This window comes from Pimephales promelas, chromosome 1, assembly GCF_988280905.1.
Source record: "Pimephales promelas chromosome 1, fPimPro1.hap1.1, whole genome shotgun sequence".
In the NCBI taxonomy this organism is placed as follows: domain Eukaryota; kingdom Metazoa; phylum Chordata; class Actinopteri; order Cypriniformes; family Leuciscidae; genus Pimephales; species Pimephales promelas.
Genome location: NC_142769.1, coordinates 18,134,203 through 18,151,071, shown reverse-complemented (window position 1 = coordinate 18,151,071; position 16,869 = coordinate 18,134,203). Strand labels below are relative to the sequence as shown.

Sequence of the window (16,869 nt, the reverse complement as noted above, 5' to 3'; positions counted from 1 at the left end):
TGGGTCTATATGATGTCTTCTGAATAGCATTTTGCAAATAACAGACATTTAAACTTTTATTCAGCAAGGACACATTCAGTTGGTCTATCAGTACAAATGAAACATTTAAAATATTACAAAAGATGTCTGTTTTGAATAAATGCTGTTTTTTATTCATCATAGAATCCTGAATAAAACCACAGCCTTGATGTGCCTGAGAGAATATTTGTCAAGAACATTATTCACATTATATTCACTTAAATTCTGGTACTCGTTATGACCAAATCTTTGAATCTTTGAGAACTTAAATCAGTTAGAGTGAATTAGTGAAATTGATTAACTGGTTCACTAAAAAGATCTGACTAAAAAGAAAAAATTGTTAGGATATTTTCAAAACTTAACCTTTCGTAAATTTTTCGTTAATTATTTTCAAAGCTTAACCTTACCATGTGGGGGGGGGGGGGGACATAGGGGTTTGGATAACATGAGGGTAACAGTTTTTGTGGTGAACTATCCCTTTTTATAACTCTATAATTTTACTGTACTGTGTGTCAACAATTTATTTCTTCTCAGTTGATACAAGTGATGAAACAAGTCTGATAACTCTATTAGGTCTCCTGAGCTATAATAAAGCAGAAATTGAGCTTCCTTTTGGATTGTCAGCACTTGTAATGTTTCAGAAGAGTGAGTTTGACCTTTTCTTCTTGTGCCTTTAATTTGTGTCTGAATTTGTGAGATGGAATGGCACAAATTAAATATGTGTCTTGTCATTCATCAAAACACACACACACACACACACAGACACACTCATACACAACCATTCCTCAATAAAAACTGACAGGGAAATGTTTTGTGAAACTGGTGACACAGAAACAGGCAATTATTAGAACACTCTAATAATAGAGAGAAAAAGAGTGAGGGAGAGAGGGGAGGGATGTAGCCTGAATGAAAGAGAAGGAGACACAAAAGACTTTCATCTTTTGTCTCTACTAACTTAATGGTCATAAACAGCCTGCTTTTATTATCTAAACTCAACCCTGACTTTTTACTGTCACACTCATTCCTCCCATCCTCACCCAGTTAATGTCAGTCTTTCTCCCCTCTACAGTATCTGCCCTCTTTATTTTTGCACATTCTCTGTATCCACCGAGGCACATTTTCTGCTGTTTCTTGTTCTTGACAAAGCTAAACATCCAGTCACCAAACCAAAGCCAAGATAAAAGCTTTCCCCAGTAATCTCTCTCATTCTCGATAGTTCACTCTCTGCTCCTCTTCCCGTTGTTGTGGTGGCCGTCAGCAAGATAGGTTGTGACATACTTATTGGCACTGCAGTTTAGGCTCATTTAAAGACTTCATTATTCTATCCCTTGAGCCCTCTGTCAAACTCTCTATCTCTGTCCCACCCCTCTTCTTTATTTCCCAATCCCCCCCTCTCTCTCTATCTCTATTTCTACCAGCCCCCCTGTCAGTTTCAATGTCTGTGGTGTCAGTAGCTTGTAATTCTCCTACACCACATACACAGTTCACTCCCTCTTGGCCCCTTAATGAAGGACAGACGGCAAGAGGGTGTATGTCACTTGCCATAGATAATGTCTCAGAGAGGTGCAAGATGTATTGAACATGCTCCGAAAATGTCAGACAGCAACTATGCTGAAGCTGCTACTAGAGCCTCAGACACTGATAACATGAGAAAGCAGTAGGACTGCTCTTTGCCTCAGGTTCAATATGGAGCTCATTATTATCACGATTCAAGCTGACAAGAATCAGAGCATTGCATATTCATTATTGCAATGCTGTTAAATGTCATTTTAAATGGGTTATATAAGCTTTTTGAACAATTAGCCTGTGACAGTAGATCATATTTAAAAGCCTGTTGTTTGAGCCTGCTGAATTCCAATCCATCACTTGAATTTCAAGCAAAGTGTTCTTTAAGTTCCAGATTTAGTCAACATATGCTACTCTGGTTAATCAAGAAATGGCTCAGTAAACATAGTGACGCGGTTCATTTGTGGTGACTCATCCTCGGTGACCAGATAAACCACTAGAGAGCACAGTTTTTGCTGTTGTTGTTTTGGAGTTCATGTTGATCTTTAAATCTTACACTTGACTTAATCACATTTTCTTCAAATCTTCACTAAAACTTGCAAGTTACTTAAAGCAACACCAAGACTTACTTAGTAACTTTTCCTCTGCAATCGTCCTATAGGTTAGAAGCGGAATTGTCCATTACTGCTCTCGTAAATAATTTAGGCTACCGCATCCTACTGTCACACGTGCACGCACACACATGCTCTCTGTTTATCCAGCACCGGCTTAGGAATCATGATGACAATTCAAAAGCTACCAGGCTGCTAGGTATCTTACATGTAGTTACATGTAGTCTGTAGGGGTGTGACGAGATCTCGTGCCACGAGATCTCGCGAGGCTAAAACTTGACGAGATTTCCCGTTGAGTGAAAAGCTGCCTCGCGATATCACCATGACTGAGCATGGGGGTGAGATTACAATATTCCACCGTTACTGTACACTCACATTCGCTTAAACTATCGTTTTGCTGTTTTTATAATAAATAATAACCATTATAAACTAATGTAAATGTCTGCTCTGCTCATCCATTAGGAGTTGCCGTTGCAATCAGTGCAGCACGAATCACAGTTCACTAATAACGTGACAATGGCGGAGGATTCGTTGCGCAACATAGACTAAACTTCTGATAAATGTCTTATCTATTCACCAATTTGAAAGTAAAATGGCGCCGCATGCTGTCACAAAAAAACTCTACACAGCCATTTCATGTGAAACGTTGTCTTGCGGGTGTTGCGCACCCAAATTGTCATTTCCCGCGCTCGTGCGGTCGCGTCCAGGATGTTACTCAGAGTCAGCGCGCGCTCTGATCGGGGGCACAGAATAGATCTCTCCCAATCATCTCCTGCACTCGGCCTCCGAAGCACCAGTTGACTCCCCCTCCGTTTCCCCAAAGCCCGCCGGTTTCCCTCGTACGCTGATATTAGAGTATTTAAACATTCTCTATGGTATTTTTTTAAATGACACACTGCCTCTTTCTTTCTCTTACATACAGGGGTTGGACAATGAAACTGAAACACCTGGTCTTACAACACAATAATTTGTTAGAATGGTAAGGGCCTCATTTTGCATCCAAATACAGCACCAATTGACAGATAGAAGTCCTTCACAGTGACCAGAGGGATTATGAGCCGTTCCTCTTCCAGAACAGTGTCCAGGTCACTATATGATGCTGGTGGACTCGCTCCTCCAAAACACCTCAATAATATTCAGATCTGGTGACTGTCAGACCATGGGAGATGTTCAACGTCACTTTCATCTTTATCAAACCCTTCTGTCACAAGTCTTGCTGTGTGTGTTGGTGCATGATCATGCTGATACACGGTTTGAGCATCAGGTGCTCATGATCCTCCAGAAGGGTTTGGTAGTCCTCTGCAGTGTCGTGTCCATCAAATACAATCAGGATTGTCATGATATTGGAGCTCAAACCATCACTGATCCACCCGTGCTTCACTCTGAAGATTGTCCGCCAGGCATATAGATGTGAAACCTCCAACATTGGCCAGTGTTTCAGTTTCATTGTCCAACCCCTGTATGTAGGCTAGTTATTTAAACTCTTTAGACTTTTAATGATTAGTGCTTTATTTTTAAAGTTTGTGGGAAAGAATTGTGTAAAAAAAATATCTCCCATTTTGGGGATGGAATCCGGGAAATCTCCCTTATTTTCAATGTTCAATGTTGACAGCTTCGAATATTGAGAGTTCTGTAATGTTTTTAGGACAACAGACAAGAAGCGAGGGTCTGTTTCTGAACTTATAATCGGAACACAAGAACAACAAGAGACAAAACAAACCAGCCTCATTTCTCTCTACCATTTCCAAACTTGCAGGATTAACCCTGTAACTGCTGGTGCAAAATAAAACAGCAATTTTTAAAACAATTATAAAGAGTCTGTGTGCTAACTTTGATTATGGTTGCACTTGCTTGTTTGCACTTCGGACTTCAATGAGTTCAGATAGGAGGTCACACACAGCCTCAATCAGAAGTTCTTAAAGCTCTTAAATACAGTAAGGTCTGAAGAGACTCATGTGAAATCAAACAGGAGAAAAGCCAGTCAATAAAAACCTTTTGCAGTGCTTGTATATTGTTTTCTTTCAATGCATTTGATAATTCATACTCAAACTAGACCTGAAATGAGATGCATTAGTGCATTATTTGTTAAAAGATTGCAAAATGCACCTGCATACTATTTTTCCAGTCATGAATTTTGTCATTGGGGATTTCTGAAAAATTGTGCAAAAATCTTGTCGCGTCTCGTTCTCGTGAACCCAATCTCGTTACACCCCTAGTCAGCATTTGTAACACTTGCAGTGAAGCAAGTCAAATTTGTAGTTTTCTTATTTCTCATTCGGACTACAGAAAAATCTTACATAGCGTGGATATATCAGATAAAGGACCGCAAAGCGGTGGCATAAGTGCATTTCACCATGTCACGACTTGATGAACTACTATACCGATTTTGAAAACATTATTTTATGGTAAAAAATCACACTTAGTGTTGCTTTAATGAATTGTAGGCTTAGGCTAAGACATGTACAGTGAATTTATTCTTGAATGGATACATTTTTTTTTATTGGGGTTAATTTTATAGTGAAAACGTATTCTGATCACACCATTCAGATGATCAGATATGCAGTTCACAATGGAAAAAATATCTTGCTGTCTATCTATTTGTTTATTTGGTTGTCTGTACATAAGGCCTCATGAACCTAGCTTTTTTTTTCAAAACTTGAAAACAAAGCTTTTTCAAGCCAACATCCAGAGATCGTCTTGAAAGAGTTACTTTCTAGTAAAAAAATAAAGTACTTTTATATTAATTTCTTTATCTATTTAGAGTTCTGATTCGTTTAAATTATATTTCCTTACATTCCAATTTCAATTCTGCATTCTGTGAAATGCTACAGTATATATTGAATTCAAATTCACAAATTTAAAACTAATATTAGTTTAAAAGGTTTAGCTTATTAAGTTCTGAATGATATTCAAAACTGACTTCTACAGAATCTTTATTTCATTTATTTTCCTTCCTCAACTGAAAATAAATTGTGAATAGATAGTCTGACTCTAATCCGGAAAGTTGGTGTTATGATTGCCATGGTTGTGGTCTCACTCACCTGTAAATTAGTGACTCATCTGCAGTGCAGTTATACTGTATTTGAAACATCCACACAAGGTTGGCTGCCATTAGACGACCCTTTCCCCATCTCACTTGTGCTGAGGTGGAGGTCACTCCTTGTACTTTCACCATCTGCTCCTCACCCCCTTCGCTGACCACATCCTCACTTTCTGCTTGACCCTCCTCCAGTCCCTCCTGGGGATCACTGTTAGTGTCCAGGCCAGGGTTTTGCCCACTGGAGGTCTTCCCTCTGGTGATGTCCGATGATCCTGGGTCACGAGTTAACAAAACCGTTCCATTTCCACGATGGGGGAGTGGGATAACCTTCAGGTCAACTAGCGAGGTGGCCTCACCTGCAGCATTAATAGCAATGCAAGTGTACGTACCATCATCCCGAGCAACAGTCACAAGTAGCTCAAGAGTGCCATTGCGGAAAGATGTGGTGCGACTGGAATTGCCGATGATGCGATCATCTGGTGAGACCCAGTGCACAACTGGCTCTGGATCACCAATAGCACGACATTTGAGTGTTGCCCTTTGGCCCTCTAAAACCCAGAGTTTGTGTGTATGTCGGGTAATAAGCGGAGGCTCACAGGCAAATTCCTCCTCAGGAATAGACCAGAAGTAACGTCCCGCTAAATGAAGGGGTGTAGCACAGGTCTCCATATCATCACTGCGGATTAGCCTCCTCAACCAAAGCAATTCACAGTTGCAGTGTAATGGGTTACCCCCGAAATTCAAGTTGATCACAGCATTGTAAGGTGTAGGACTGATTACCCCTGTTTGGGAGCGAGCGAACAACTGATCGGGTGGTAAAGTCTTTAGGCGATTGGAGGTCATGTCCAATCGGGCTAGTTTGTAGAGCTCACTAAAAGACCCCTCAGCGATCTGGTCAATGAGATTGTGATCTAGGTTTAAAGTGTGCAGACTCGACATGCTCTGAATGGCATCCCAGGGAGCCTTGCGCAGATTGTTATAGGATAAGTCCAAGTCCTCTAGAGTGAGTAAAAAGTCATCAAAGGCCTCTGAGGAGATATTGATGAGTTGGTTGTTGTTGACAATAAGATGTTGCAGGTTTAGCATGCCTGCTAAGTCTCGTGGGCCCAGCACGGAAAGTCGATTGCCATCTAAGTGCAATGATCGAAGACTTTCCAGATCTGCAAATGCCAGTGGCCGGATGTGACTGATGGTATTCCGGGATAGTGTCAAATCCACCAGTCCTGTCATGTTGGCAAAGTCAGCTCCTCCCACTTCTCGAATGAAGTTGTCAGCAAGACGAAGCTCAACGGTTCGCCGGTCAATGTTTGGCGGGACGAAAAGAAGACCTTTGTCGGCACAAAGTGTACTTAGAGATTCCGAGAGATTCCTGCAGACGCAGTGGAAGGGACACGATGAGACTACGCCCCACGTCTCACCGGCTACGGCTCCTGGAATCTGACCAAAAAGAACAGGCAGCAAACAGGCACAAGTGAACAGTGCCAGCCAGTGCAGGAATGGCAGTGGCAGTGGCAGTGAGGATGTGTCTGGGGGTGAGTATCTGCTGGTTAACTTTGGCCACGGTGAACGGGATGGTTGACGGAATGCTTCAGAGGGCTTGAGGATAGTTTGTTTCAGATGGATAGACGGATGAGAGGGGAATGAGGGGGAGTGTGTGTTCTTGTGAGGATGGCATAAAATGTGGGACGGATGTGGTTTTCTGAATGGCTGAAGGGGTGGGGAGTCTTGCATGGTAGATAGGGGAGTGATCCACAGACCTAGAAAAAGCAGAAAGAGAAAGATATCAGTCATTTGTGTTTTAAGTGTCAACTTTGTACTGCTGTGTTTTTTGTTTTGTTTTTTTTAGCTCTGAATGAGCTCATCCAGTTGCTCTTCACAGGAATCGCAATACTTGGGATTCATAACTGCAAATAAAACTACAGCATAAACCAATGTCATAACCATACTCTCAGACAAACACTATTGGTGGAAACTCTACTATCCTCAAACTTCTAAAAAGCTTGTAAAGGCCATATAGCAATTACTTTAGTGCTTTTTGTTCACTTCACACTTCCACCTTATCTTGTGGCAGTTTTTTTTCTCTCAGAGGAGTCATTTGCTTCACTTCAAGAGAAGTGTGAGCCACAAATGCTTGTCATTTCCCTGAAAATTAGAGCTTGAATTATATAGACACAGAGACTAAATTGATCAGCACTGATAGACGAACTCTGCTAAAGATTGCTTCAATCTTAATGGCATGGAAGCTACAAACCAAATTATGAGCCAAATTACCGAATTATCCGAATTCTGAGTCAACTTCAAAGTCAGAATGCAAAGGTTGCTACTTTGTGCAGTACAGACAGGAGATGAACATGAGCAAACAGGGAGAAAGAGGAGGACAAAAAGGACAAAAGAATCATCACATAAAAAAAAATGCTAATTACAGGTTTGAGACTGAAAAATCTATAATTCCTATAATTTGATCTCTTGCACCAATTTGTCCCTTGCATTGAGTTGTCATCGTAAAATATGGGTTTCAACCCGAAGGTGATTCCGAAGAGGTATTCAATTATTTTAGAGTGTACATCACATTTCTGTCCTGCATTAGCGCATTCAGCAAATACTCTTTAACTGTGTCACTTAACACTAAGTGCATGTAATCATACAGGTACAAGCCAAGGAAAACAGCTATCAGAATCAGCATGAAATGCTCCATCTCTTTAGAGTGAGAATGTGGACCCAAGCTCAACTGAGATAAGTTACAAAATCAAACAATCAGTCTTCCTCATGGCCAGTGTTGAGAAGTAACCTACTAAAAATTGTGACAATACTAACCTAAATGCATGTATAATTTGAGTGAAACTATAGCTTTTCCAATAAGTTACTTTTGCACTGTAAACACAACTAAATGCTAAATACAGCTGGTTTTAATGTCACATTGTATTTTGCAAGCAACATTTCTGCCAAGAAAGCTGAGGTTTTATTTTGTTTTTTGCTATATTTAGTTTAAATGTATCAAAGGGTTGTATATATATATATATTGTTTATAGATCTTGCCTTGCATTTTAGCTTTAATGTAGTTAGCTACTTGTTTTTATTAGATTTTAGTAGCTTTTTTTTTTTTTTTTTTTTTTTTAGAAAAGTTGCTTGGCTGTAGTTTAATTAGGTTCACAGTAACATCTCCAGCACTGCTCGTGGCAGACTCACAGCTGTAACAGTGATCTTTAAATAACCATTCCCAACCGTTTGTGTCCATGCAGTACTTCCCGTGAATGCACATCATTAGTGGAGCTTGTGCTTCACCCCTCTTCGGTATTATTAACAGTACAGTGCAGTAATTATGCAAATTTCAAAATGACAAGATAATATTTTTTGCAAAGTCATTACACTGTAAAATGAAGATAAATATAACCAGGGAACAATCAGACTTTACTCAATTAGGCTTGTTTTCAGCACATTACTCATTAAAAGTGGCAGATTCTAATTTTGTAATTATATAACAAAATTAGATGAGTCCTCATGACTTTCCTCTTGGAAGTCCAGAAATGGGAGGAATGTAGAACATTTATTAATTATTATTTATGTTCACATAGAAGTTCCTGATTAAACCTCAGGATTAAATCAATTACTGTATTGATTGTACGACCTACTCGGAAAGATTTTTTGCAGAGAGCATTAGGATTGTTCTTAGCATTATGCTTTTGTGATAGTTACAAAAACTAGATACGGTTTTGGTATTGTATTTTTTTTTTCTAGACCTGTGTGACTTTCTTTTGCTGAACATAAAAAAGAAAGGAATTTTTAATGTTTTTAGTTTTGTACATGGGGCCATTGTACGTATGCCAATGTTTTTGGACCCCAACATTCTTCAAAATGTCGTCTTTTGTTCTGCGAAGAAAAACAAAATGCCATACAGGTTTGAAACAACATAGTTAGTAATTTAGGGTGAACTATCCCTTTAAGTGAAGAGAATTCAGTGAAGGCATATGGAGAGTGTTGATGCTCAATGATTCATTACTGGAGTTTTGCATAGGAATACACCATAAGAAAGCATTTTCGACATGTTGGTGGAGAAAAGTGCAACTGAGTGCAATTTCCAACGTGACTTTTAATGTCTTGTAACTTTGCATTCCCAGAAGTCTGTGGGAGATCGAGCGGAAAAAAACTCAATAGTGCTAAAAGTATGTGCTTCATCTGTCTCTTTCTCTTCCTTTTTTTACTTTTCCTGTGTGCGGTCTTAGCCCACCCTCCTATGACCTTCCTTCTCCTCTTCCTCCCACCCTGTTTTTTTTTCTCCACGCCCCTCTTTTTTCAGTTTCCATCTATTATCCAATGTTCTTATCACCAGTGTCCGCTCTTCCCATCTGCCCTTGAGGTAACTTGAGAAGTGATGCAACATTAGTTAAAATATCCCCCCCTCCATCTCTCCCTCCTTCTACCACTCTCACCATCTTTTGCCACCTGAGAACAGAACAGCCGAAATAGATCTTGTCTCTCTCCTCCATCGATCCGGCCGCCTGGGATAGATAGCAGCCCTTCCTCAATATTATCTGGCCTCTTCCTCCTTCTTCCTTGCCCTCTACTCATATTTGTCCCTAAGTTCAGGGCATGCTTGTGTCTGTCTTGGTCTAATTTTATCTTCTAGAGCGACTAGGCATGCGTGCATGTGTGTGTTGGTGGGGAATAGATTAGATTAGAATAGAATATAAATTCTGGTAATCCTTTTGTAATCCGTAATGTTATTCATGATTCAGACTGAATGAAAAACTACTGCTAGTGCCTGGCTTTAGAACATAATAACCCTGTCTTGTGTGTGTGTGTGTGTGTGTGTGTGTGTGTGTGTGTGTCTCACTCCGAACATCTCTCTGCACTTAGCAACTCCCTCAGCCCTCTTTCGCCAACACGTTGTGTCCTCAACGCACCCCTTCTTCCTCCACGGATCCCTCGCTGCCTCATATTAAATCACACACAGAGCTTTGCTGCTGTTGTCAGTGTCTCCACAACTTCAGAAGCCACAAAACAGATGACCATTTACTAACGATTATCACATCAATTAGATTCTGTACTGCACAAGACTCTGAAGAGAGCCATCACACACACACACACACACACACTAACACACACACACAGTGGTTGAAAGACTAATTGAACCTGCATTGACTGAATAAGAATTCATTAGGATCCTGGCTTTTAACTAAGGATCCTGGATCCTTAGTTTTACTCTTTTCTCGTTACTCACGTTGAAGAGCAAGATTTGTTTCTTTTTTCTTTCAGGAAGGTTTTTTTTATTATTTTTTTTTTATTATTATTTATTTTTTCCCCAGGCAGCATGGCACTGTAAACAGGGCACTGAGACTCTTTTGAAATGTCCTCATATTGTTGGAGCTTTACTTAATTTTATTAGTATTATTATTATTGTAGTTACTGGTGTAAACATGATTTTTATATTTTATTTTATTTATTTTTTTTAGATTTAATTTATTTTATTAGTTGTTTTGTTTTGTTTTATTCATTGGTCCTAACCTAATATTGTTCATAACATTTTAATATTCTAAATTTGTTATTATCAATTCAATAAAAAGTGTTATTCCAATGCATATTTCAGTAATAAATGACAATGGCAACTGCATTTTAATTTAAATGGAATTCTGATTCGATTCAATATTGAGTCATTTGGGAATAGTTTAGTCTCAAAATCTAGTTGCATTTTATTTTGTGATTTCACTGTGACTTTATTATTGTGTCTTCTGGCAGCTGAGGAGGCTTTTCTCATAGCCAGACAGATATAAGCAGCACATATATAAGCAGTGGTTTGTGGTGATGGGAAGAGGAGTGCAGGGTGATGCCCATAGGAATGTATCCCACTAGGACACAATTTATTGTCGGCGAGAGTGGTCAGAATTTAGAGCAGGCACAATCTCATAAAAGCTATGAGTGATAGAGAAGCAAAGTGCATTTCTGAGACAAGGGAGTCTATAATACCTGGAGAGAGTTAACCATTACTGTTCAAGGACAGCTGCTTCCATAGAAAATATGCTATTTGAAATTGGCTCCAGATTTTTGTGCCTTTTAAACCAGTTATCTGAGCTGGAAAGTGACTAAAACTGCAGAAAAATACATCATGATTGGCTGATTGCAACACAGTCCCAAGCTCTCAACAACTATTATGAGATAGATGCAAAAAATCAGTCACTACATAAGCGTACTGTAATGTAATGAAGTATTAGGAGTATAAATTGCTTGCAACAACAACAAAAAATGTTTTTCATCAGAATTCACAGATATTATTTTAAAGTTGATTGTGATTTCACTTTTTTTATTTTAAATAGTGTCGAATGTTGCTGTTGGTGCATGAACAGTGTCTGCAAAGTTGCTGCGCTGAAAGTTCAACTGGCAGAGATATCGTCTTTTAAAAATCAGGACGTTTAATGCCTACAAAAACGACTAGAATGGGACTACGAGACAGCTGTCAGGTCTTCTGTGTTCGGGCTTCCTACGGACACTGTAGTTCGTCAACAATGGCCAAAAATTATGTTTGATTATGCTCCTGAAAATTACAATCGTAATTTAGCTCTCTGCTGCGCATTTGGAAGACAGCTTCCAGAATCTCTATGAATTCAATGCCGGATTCAACAAGAAACTATTATTAAAACATTAAGCAGATCCAACTTTAAAACCAGAGGCAGCAGTTGTTGGGCCACAACCTGTAAGTAGGCGAAAAAAGACTTAATCATTTTAAACGAATTAGCATGTATAATTTCAGACGTCATTTTTTAGTTTTATTAAAGATGTAAACAAATGCTAGCTGTGTGTCAAACGTGTATAAACATTTTGGACCTGAATTTGCAATTATGTAATGTAGCGTACTAATTTTGTAAATATATCTCCCATCCCACGACGTCATTTTTCAATTTGACCAAGAACGTAATGCCAACGCTGTTTGTTTATAGTAGCCAGTTAGTTTGACGGTGTTTTGTGTGTATAAGACAAACGTGTAAAAAATTATATGTAATCGCAACAGCAAACTCGAGCTGCTGTTATCAGTGTACAGTATGGTTTTAACACAGTTGCCACATGTACACCTAAAGAAAACGATACACTGAGTAAACTAAGTTTTGTGAATAGATAAACGGTTGTTCATTATATTGATAAAACAACTTTAAAAAACAGTTTCACTCAGTCATTTAGTTATATTAAATGTTTAATCAGGAGAATAGAATAGAATAATAATAATAAAAAAATGTACCGTTCAGAAATTTTTAGTAAGAGCCATGTTTGGGGAGGTTCTGCTTGACTCTCTTCATCGCCGCTTTCTGGTTCTGATTCTGGCGCAAATTGATAAGGCACTATTGACACCATTATTTACATTTGACTAGAGCACATGCAACTTTTGTCCGTAAAGGTAATGGGCGTGAAGTGCCCGGACAACTTGCAGTATGCTGTGTGGCCAATTACAACACACCCAACTAACCAATCTGAGGCCATTGCCTGTTTCTGAGGGAGTGGTTTCATAGCCAAACGGTCGTTTAAGTGACAGAGGAGAAAGCTGGTTATAATAAAGGTGAAATGAATGAAAAATAAGACTTTAAAGCAAAAAACACAAAGACATATTATATTGCACCACATAAACATCATTTTGGGGTGGGAAAAAAGCAGTAAACCACCCCCTTAATTGAATGGCTGTCAATGGAGAAATATGTTATAGTCACGGCATCCACATTGATTATTTGAACACACTAACTAGCAAAACCTCTTTCGTCATTTTATCTAATCACATTCAATTCAATGCAAAACCAGAATTCAGCTTACACACTCTACCTCAACCTAAATGATTATTCTGAACACCATACTAATACTGTATTTGACCCCCTTTCGCCTTCAGAGCTGCCTTGATTCGTGACATTGATTTAGCAAGGTGATGAAAGCATTCTTTAGAAATATTGCCCCATATTGATAGAATAGCATCTTGCAGTTGACGGAGATTTGTTGGATGCACATCCAGGGCACGAAGCTCCCGTTCCACCACATCCCAAAGATGCTCTATTGGGTTGAGATCTGGTGACTGTGGGAGCTGTTTTAGTACAGTGAACTCATTGTCATGTTCAAGAAACCAATTTAAAATGATTATATCTTTGTGACATGTTACATTATCCTGCTGGAAATAGCCATCAGAGGATGGGTACGTGGTGGCCATAAAGGGATGGACATGGTCAGAAACAATGCTCAGGTAGGCCGTGGGATTTAAACGATGCCCAATTGGCACCAAGGGGCCTAAAGTGTGCCAAGAAAACATCCCCAAACACCATTACATCAGCATCACCAGCCTGTATAGTGGTAACCAAGCGGCAACCTCCCCGTCTCTCTCTTGAAGCCAACAAGGAAGTGAATTAAAGTGCAATTCATCGAGTGGCCACTTGAGGCTGACTGCAAAAGCGAGTCAAATCTGTATCTCCCCCAAGTAAAAATGTCTAACTTCACAGCAGAAAAAAATAAACATGTTTACAGCCTGGTGGCAAATAGTTGTTTTAGTCTATGTCGCTAATTTTGTCCTTCATGACGACTGCAGGGGGGTGAATTTTTTTACAACTCATCTGTTTAAATTATATTTAATTTACAGGTGCCGCTGCTTTCACTGCTAGTCGTATGTCTGCTGTCTGTTAGCGTCACCCTCAGCTGTGTTTGTGCTTTTTCCGGGATTATTTCATACAATTTAATACATGTATTATACCTTTGCTGTGCATGCCGTCGGATTCCGTTAAGTATGGAGAGAACAACCAGCGCTGTATTTCCAGTTGTTTCCCTCACATACACTAATGGATGTCTGATGATTTCAGTGCATTCTCTCCGTCCATGCAATAGATGCACACCCTTGAATGAGCGCGGATTTTTAGTGCATTTATTTGAACTTCTGAGGTAATATCTTTGGTTTGACCCATTTGAGAAACTGGGGGCCAAAATCAGATTGTAAAATGGACTGAATAAAGCTCTTTACGAACTTGACGTGAGATGCCGACTGACACTATGTGCTTGAATCACTGTCACATGCACAAGCTTGGAGCAATATTGTAAGTTACTAATACATTTTTAACTAGCAGAATAATAATGCATCACAATACACATAGTTGACTGCTTGTATGTTGTGAGAAATGTGTGTGATCTGTGTTATGTACTGTTGTATACATGCTCTTAACTAATTACCCCTTGTGAGATTAATAAAGTTGATAAAAAAGTAACGTCAATAGTCTCACTTTTAGTTACGTCTTAACTATTTTAATAATTTGAAGGAAAAAACATGAACTTTAACCATTGGCTTTACTTTTTCAAACAGCTGTCACTTCAGCATGAGGGCAGTAGCATAGCATTAGCACCTCAGCGCCACAGCTCCCGCCTCTTTGCCCATTTTAGTTTATCCGGTAGTGACAAGAGGTGACGCACTGCCAAGATGGCGACGGCCGGCCCCGCCCACTTTAGGCTTCAAAAACGCTCGTCAGAAACCCATGTCACGGATACTACATCCATATTTTTTTACAGTCTATGGTGGTAAAAAGGCATGATGGATCCATGTTCTAATTCTGTTTACGCCAAATTCTGATTCTACCTTCTGAATTTTTCCCTTTTTACACCATTCTTTGTAAACCCTAGAAATGGTTGTGCGTGAAAATTCCAGTAACTGAGCAGATTGTGAAATACTCAGACCAGCCCCTCTGGCACCAACAACCATGCCACACACAAAATTGCTTAAATCGCCTTTCTTTCCCATTCTGACATTCAGTTTGGAGTTCAGGAGATTGTCTTGACCAGGACCACACCCCTAAATGCATTGAACCAACTGCCATGTGATTGGTAGAATAGATAATTGCATTAATGAGAAATTGAACAGCTGTTCCTAATAATCCTTTAGGTGAGTGTATTTTCCAATGACACAGTAGATTCAGAGGCCTGAGAGAATATAAGAAACACTGTATTGCAAAAAATACAAAATGGAACTATAATTTCATATCTCACAAAAGTGACAGCTCTTGTCGAGTGTTTGTATGTCTGTATTTCATAAAAACACCAGAGGAAGACTAACAGCATTTTGTAGTTTTCAAGTGTGATATTCTGCTTGTTGAGGCAAAGTTTGTAAATCGTTGTATGCTGAATTTATTGTGTGAGTATTGCACAGGCGAGAGGAAAAAGTTAGAGACAGGTGGCATAGGTCACAATGAGTTTAAGTCTGTATTATGCTTTTGTGTGGATATAAAAGATGAGCTGTAGATAGGTGTAGCCCTATATATCATTCATATCATCTGATCTGAGGTATTAAAGACTTCTATCCTCTAATGAAATCTTACTGTGAATTGAACTGGGGGATTTATTATCTGTGCAACAAAGAGAATCAATGATCCTCAGATGTCTCCTGCTTTTATAGGAAATGATCTCCAACACACACGCACACATGATCAAACGCGCATAGACGCACATACTCTTTGACAAATGGCTTTCATCTTCCTGGTTCTCATCTCACAGTTGTACATCAACTCTGTCGTATCTTACCATTTTCAATGGTTCTCTCTTTTTTTCTGACTGTGTGTGTGCACTAGAGTCGACAACGTGACTTAATGTCATGAAGTCATTAGGATGTAAAGAGAAGAGGCAGAGATGTGGAAGGTGTTCGCAGTATCTTTCCTACACCCAAACACACATGCACACTCAAATGCACTAATATGGAGGCGGATGATGATCTGACAGCAGTGATCCATCAAGCGTCTGAAAGCAACTCCCCGAAGAGAAACAGAGAGAGGAAAGCTGGTGAAAAGCCAGGGAAAAGTGCATTGTGCATTGTTATGCAGTTGCTATGATGTCCTGGGTGGTGGCTAAGGCATTGCTATATGTTGTTCTGTGGTTGCTAGGTTGTTTGGGGTGGTTGCTAGGGCATTGCTAGTGGGTTTTTGGTGGTGGCTGGGGTGCACTTGATGGAGTTTTTCCGTTCCTTGCTACTGTTGCCTTTGGCTTACTCAGTTGGGGAAATTCAAATTAATTAACCAATCAGTAATACCCTTGATCAGCTCTACCAAACGTAGATGTATTTCCACTAAGAAACGAACATTGCTATTATGTTTTGATTGATCATGTGAAGCTGCTTCGATGCAATCTATATTGTGAAAAGTGCTATATAAATATACTTGATATACTTGAATGTTTGCAAGAGCATTGCTATGCATTGCTGCGTGTTCTATGGTTGCTAGGGCTTTGCTAAGTTGTTCTAATCTAGGTGGTTGCGAAGATATCTAAGTTAAGCTATCTATCTATCTGAAGAAGCAAATAGGTTTAAATATTTTAGTTTGTTTTAGCAAATCAGTCATATTTGAGACTTTTTTTTACTGCTCAGGATGAATTCTATTTCATACGAGTCATATTTATCTGACCCAGCTGTGATCATCTCAGCTCTGCACACTCAGACTCCCTGAATCGATCCATCTAGACATCTGATTATCCATCCATTCATATGCCTGTCCATTTCTGTATTTATTCAGTCATCCATCATCTTTCCATCCACTATCCAATTTGTCTGCCTCTAATATTTGTCTGTCTGTGTCTGCCTTTCTGTATGAAACTTTTTGAGCAGGTCATTCTCATAACTTTCCTCATTTCCTGTTTTTCTGTTTCTGAGTTCATTGTCTCAGAGCAGTGAATCAGCAGAATGTAAACTCTGATCTTTAAGCACTGTAATAT

At 39.3% G+C, this 16,869-nt stretch overlaps 2 protein-coding genes across 3 annotated transcripts in view; one reads left to right on the top strand and one right to left on the bottom strand.

The window, feature by feature from the left end:
• pcxb (pyruvate carboxylase b) overlaps positions 1 to 16,869 on the top strand; it is a 322,790-nt gene that overhangs the window by 214,321 nt on the left and 91,600 nt on the right. The window lies entirely within an intron of this gene.
• Positions 1 to 16,869, bottom strand: part of LOC120477637 (leucine-rich repeat and fibronectin type-III domain-containing protein 4) — a 33,098-nt gene that overhangs the window by 7,133 nt on the left and 9,096 nt on the right. Inside the window, exon 3 of one of the 2 annotated variants that reach the window (XM_039669305.2) lies at positions 5,177 to 6,932. In XM_039669305.2, the coding sequence (XP_039525239.2) occupies positions 5,177 to 6,906 (1,730 nt within the window). In that variant the 5' untranslated portion in view covers positions 6,907 to 6,932. Of the gene's footprint in view, positions 1 to 5,176; positions 6,982 to 16,869 lie in introns of those variants that run through there. The other variant, XM_089128470.1, reaches the window with a different exon arrangement.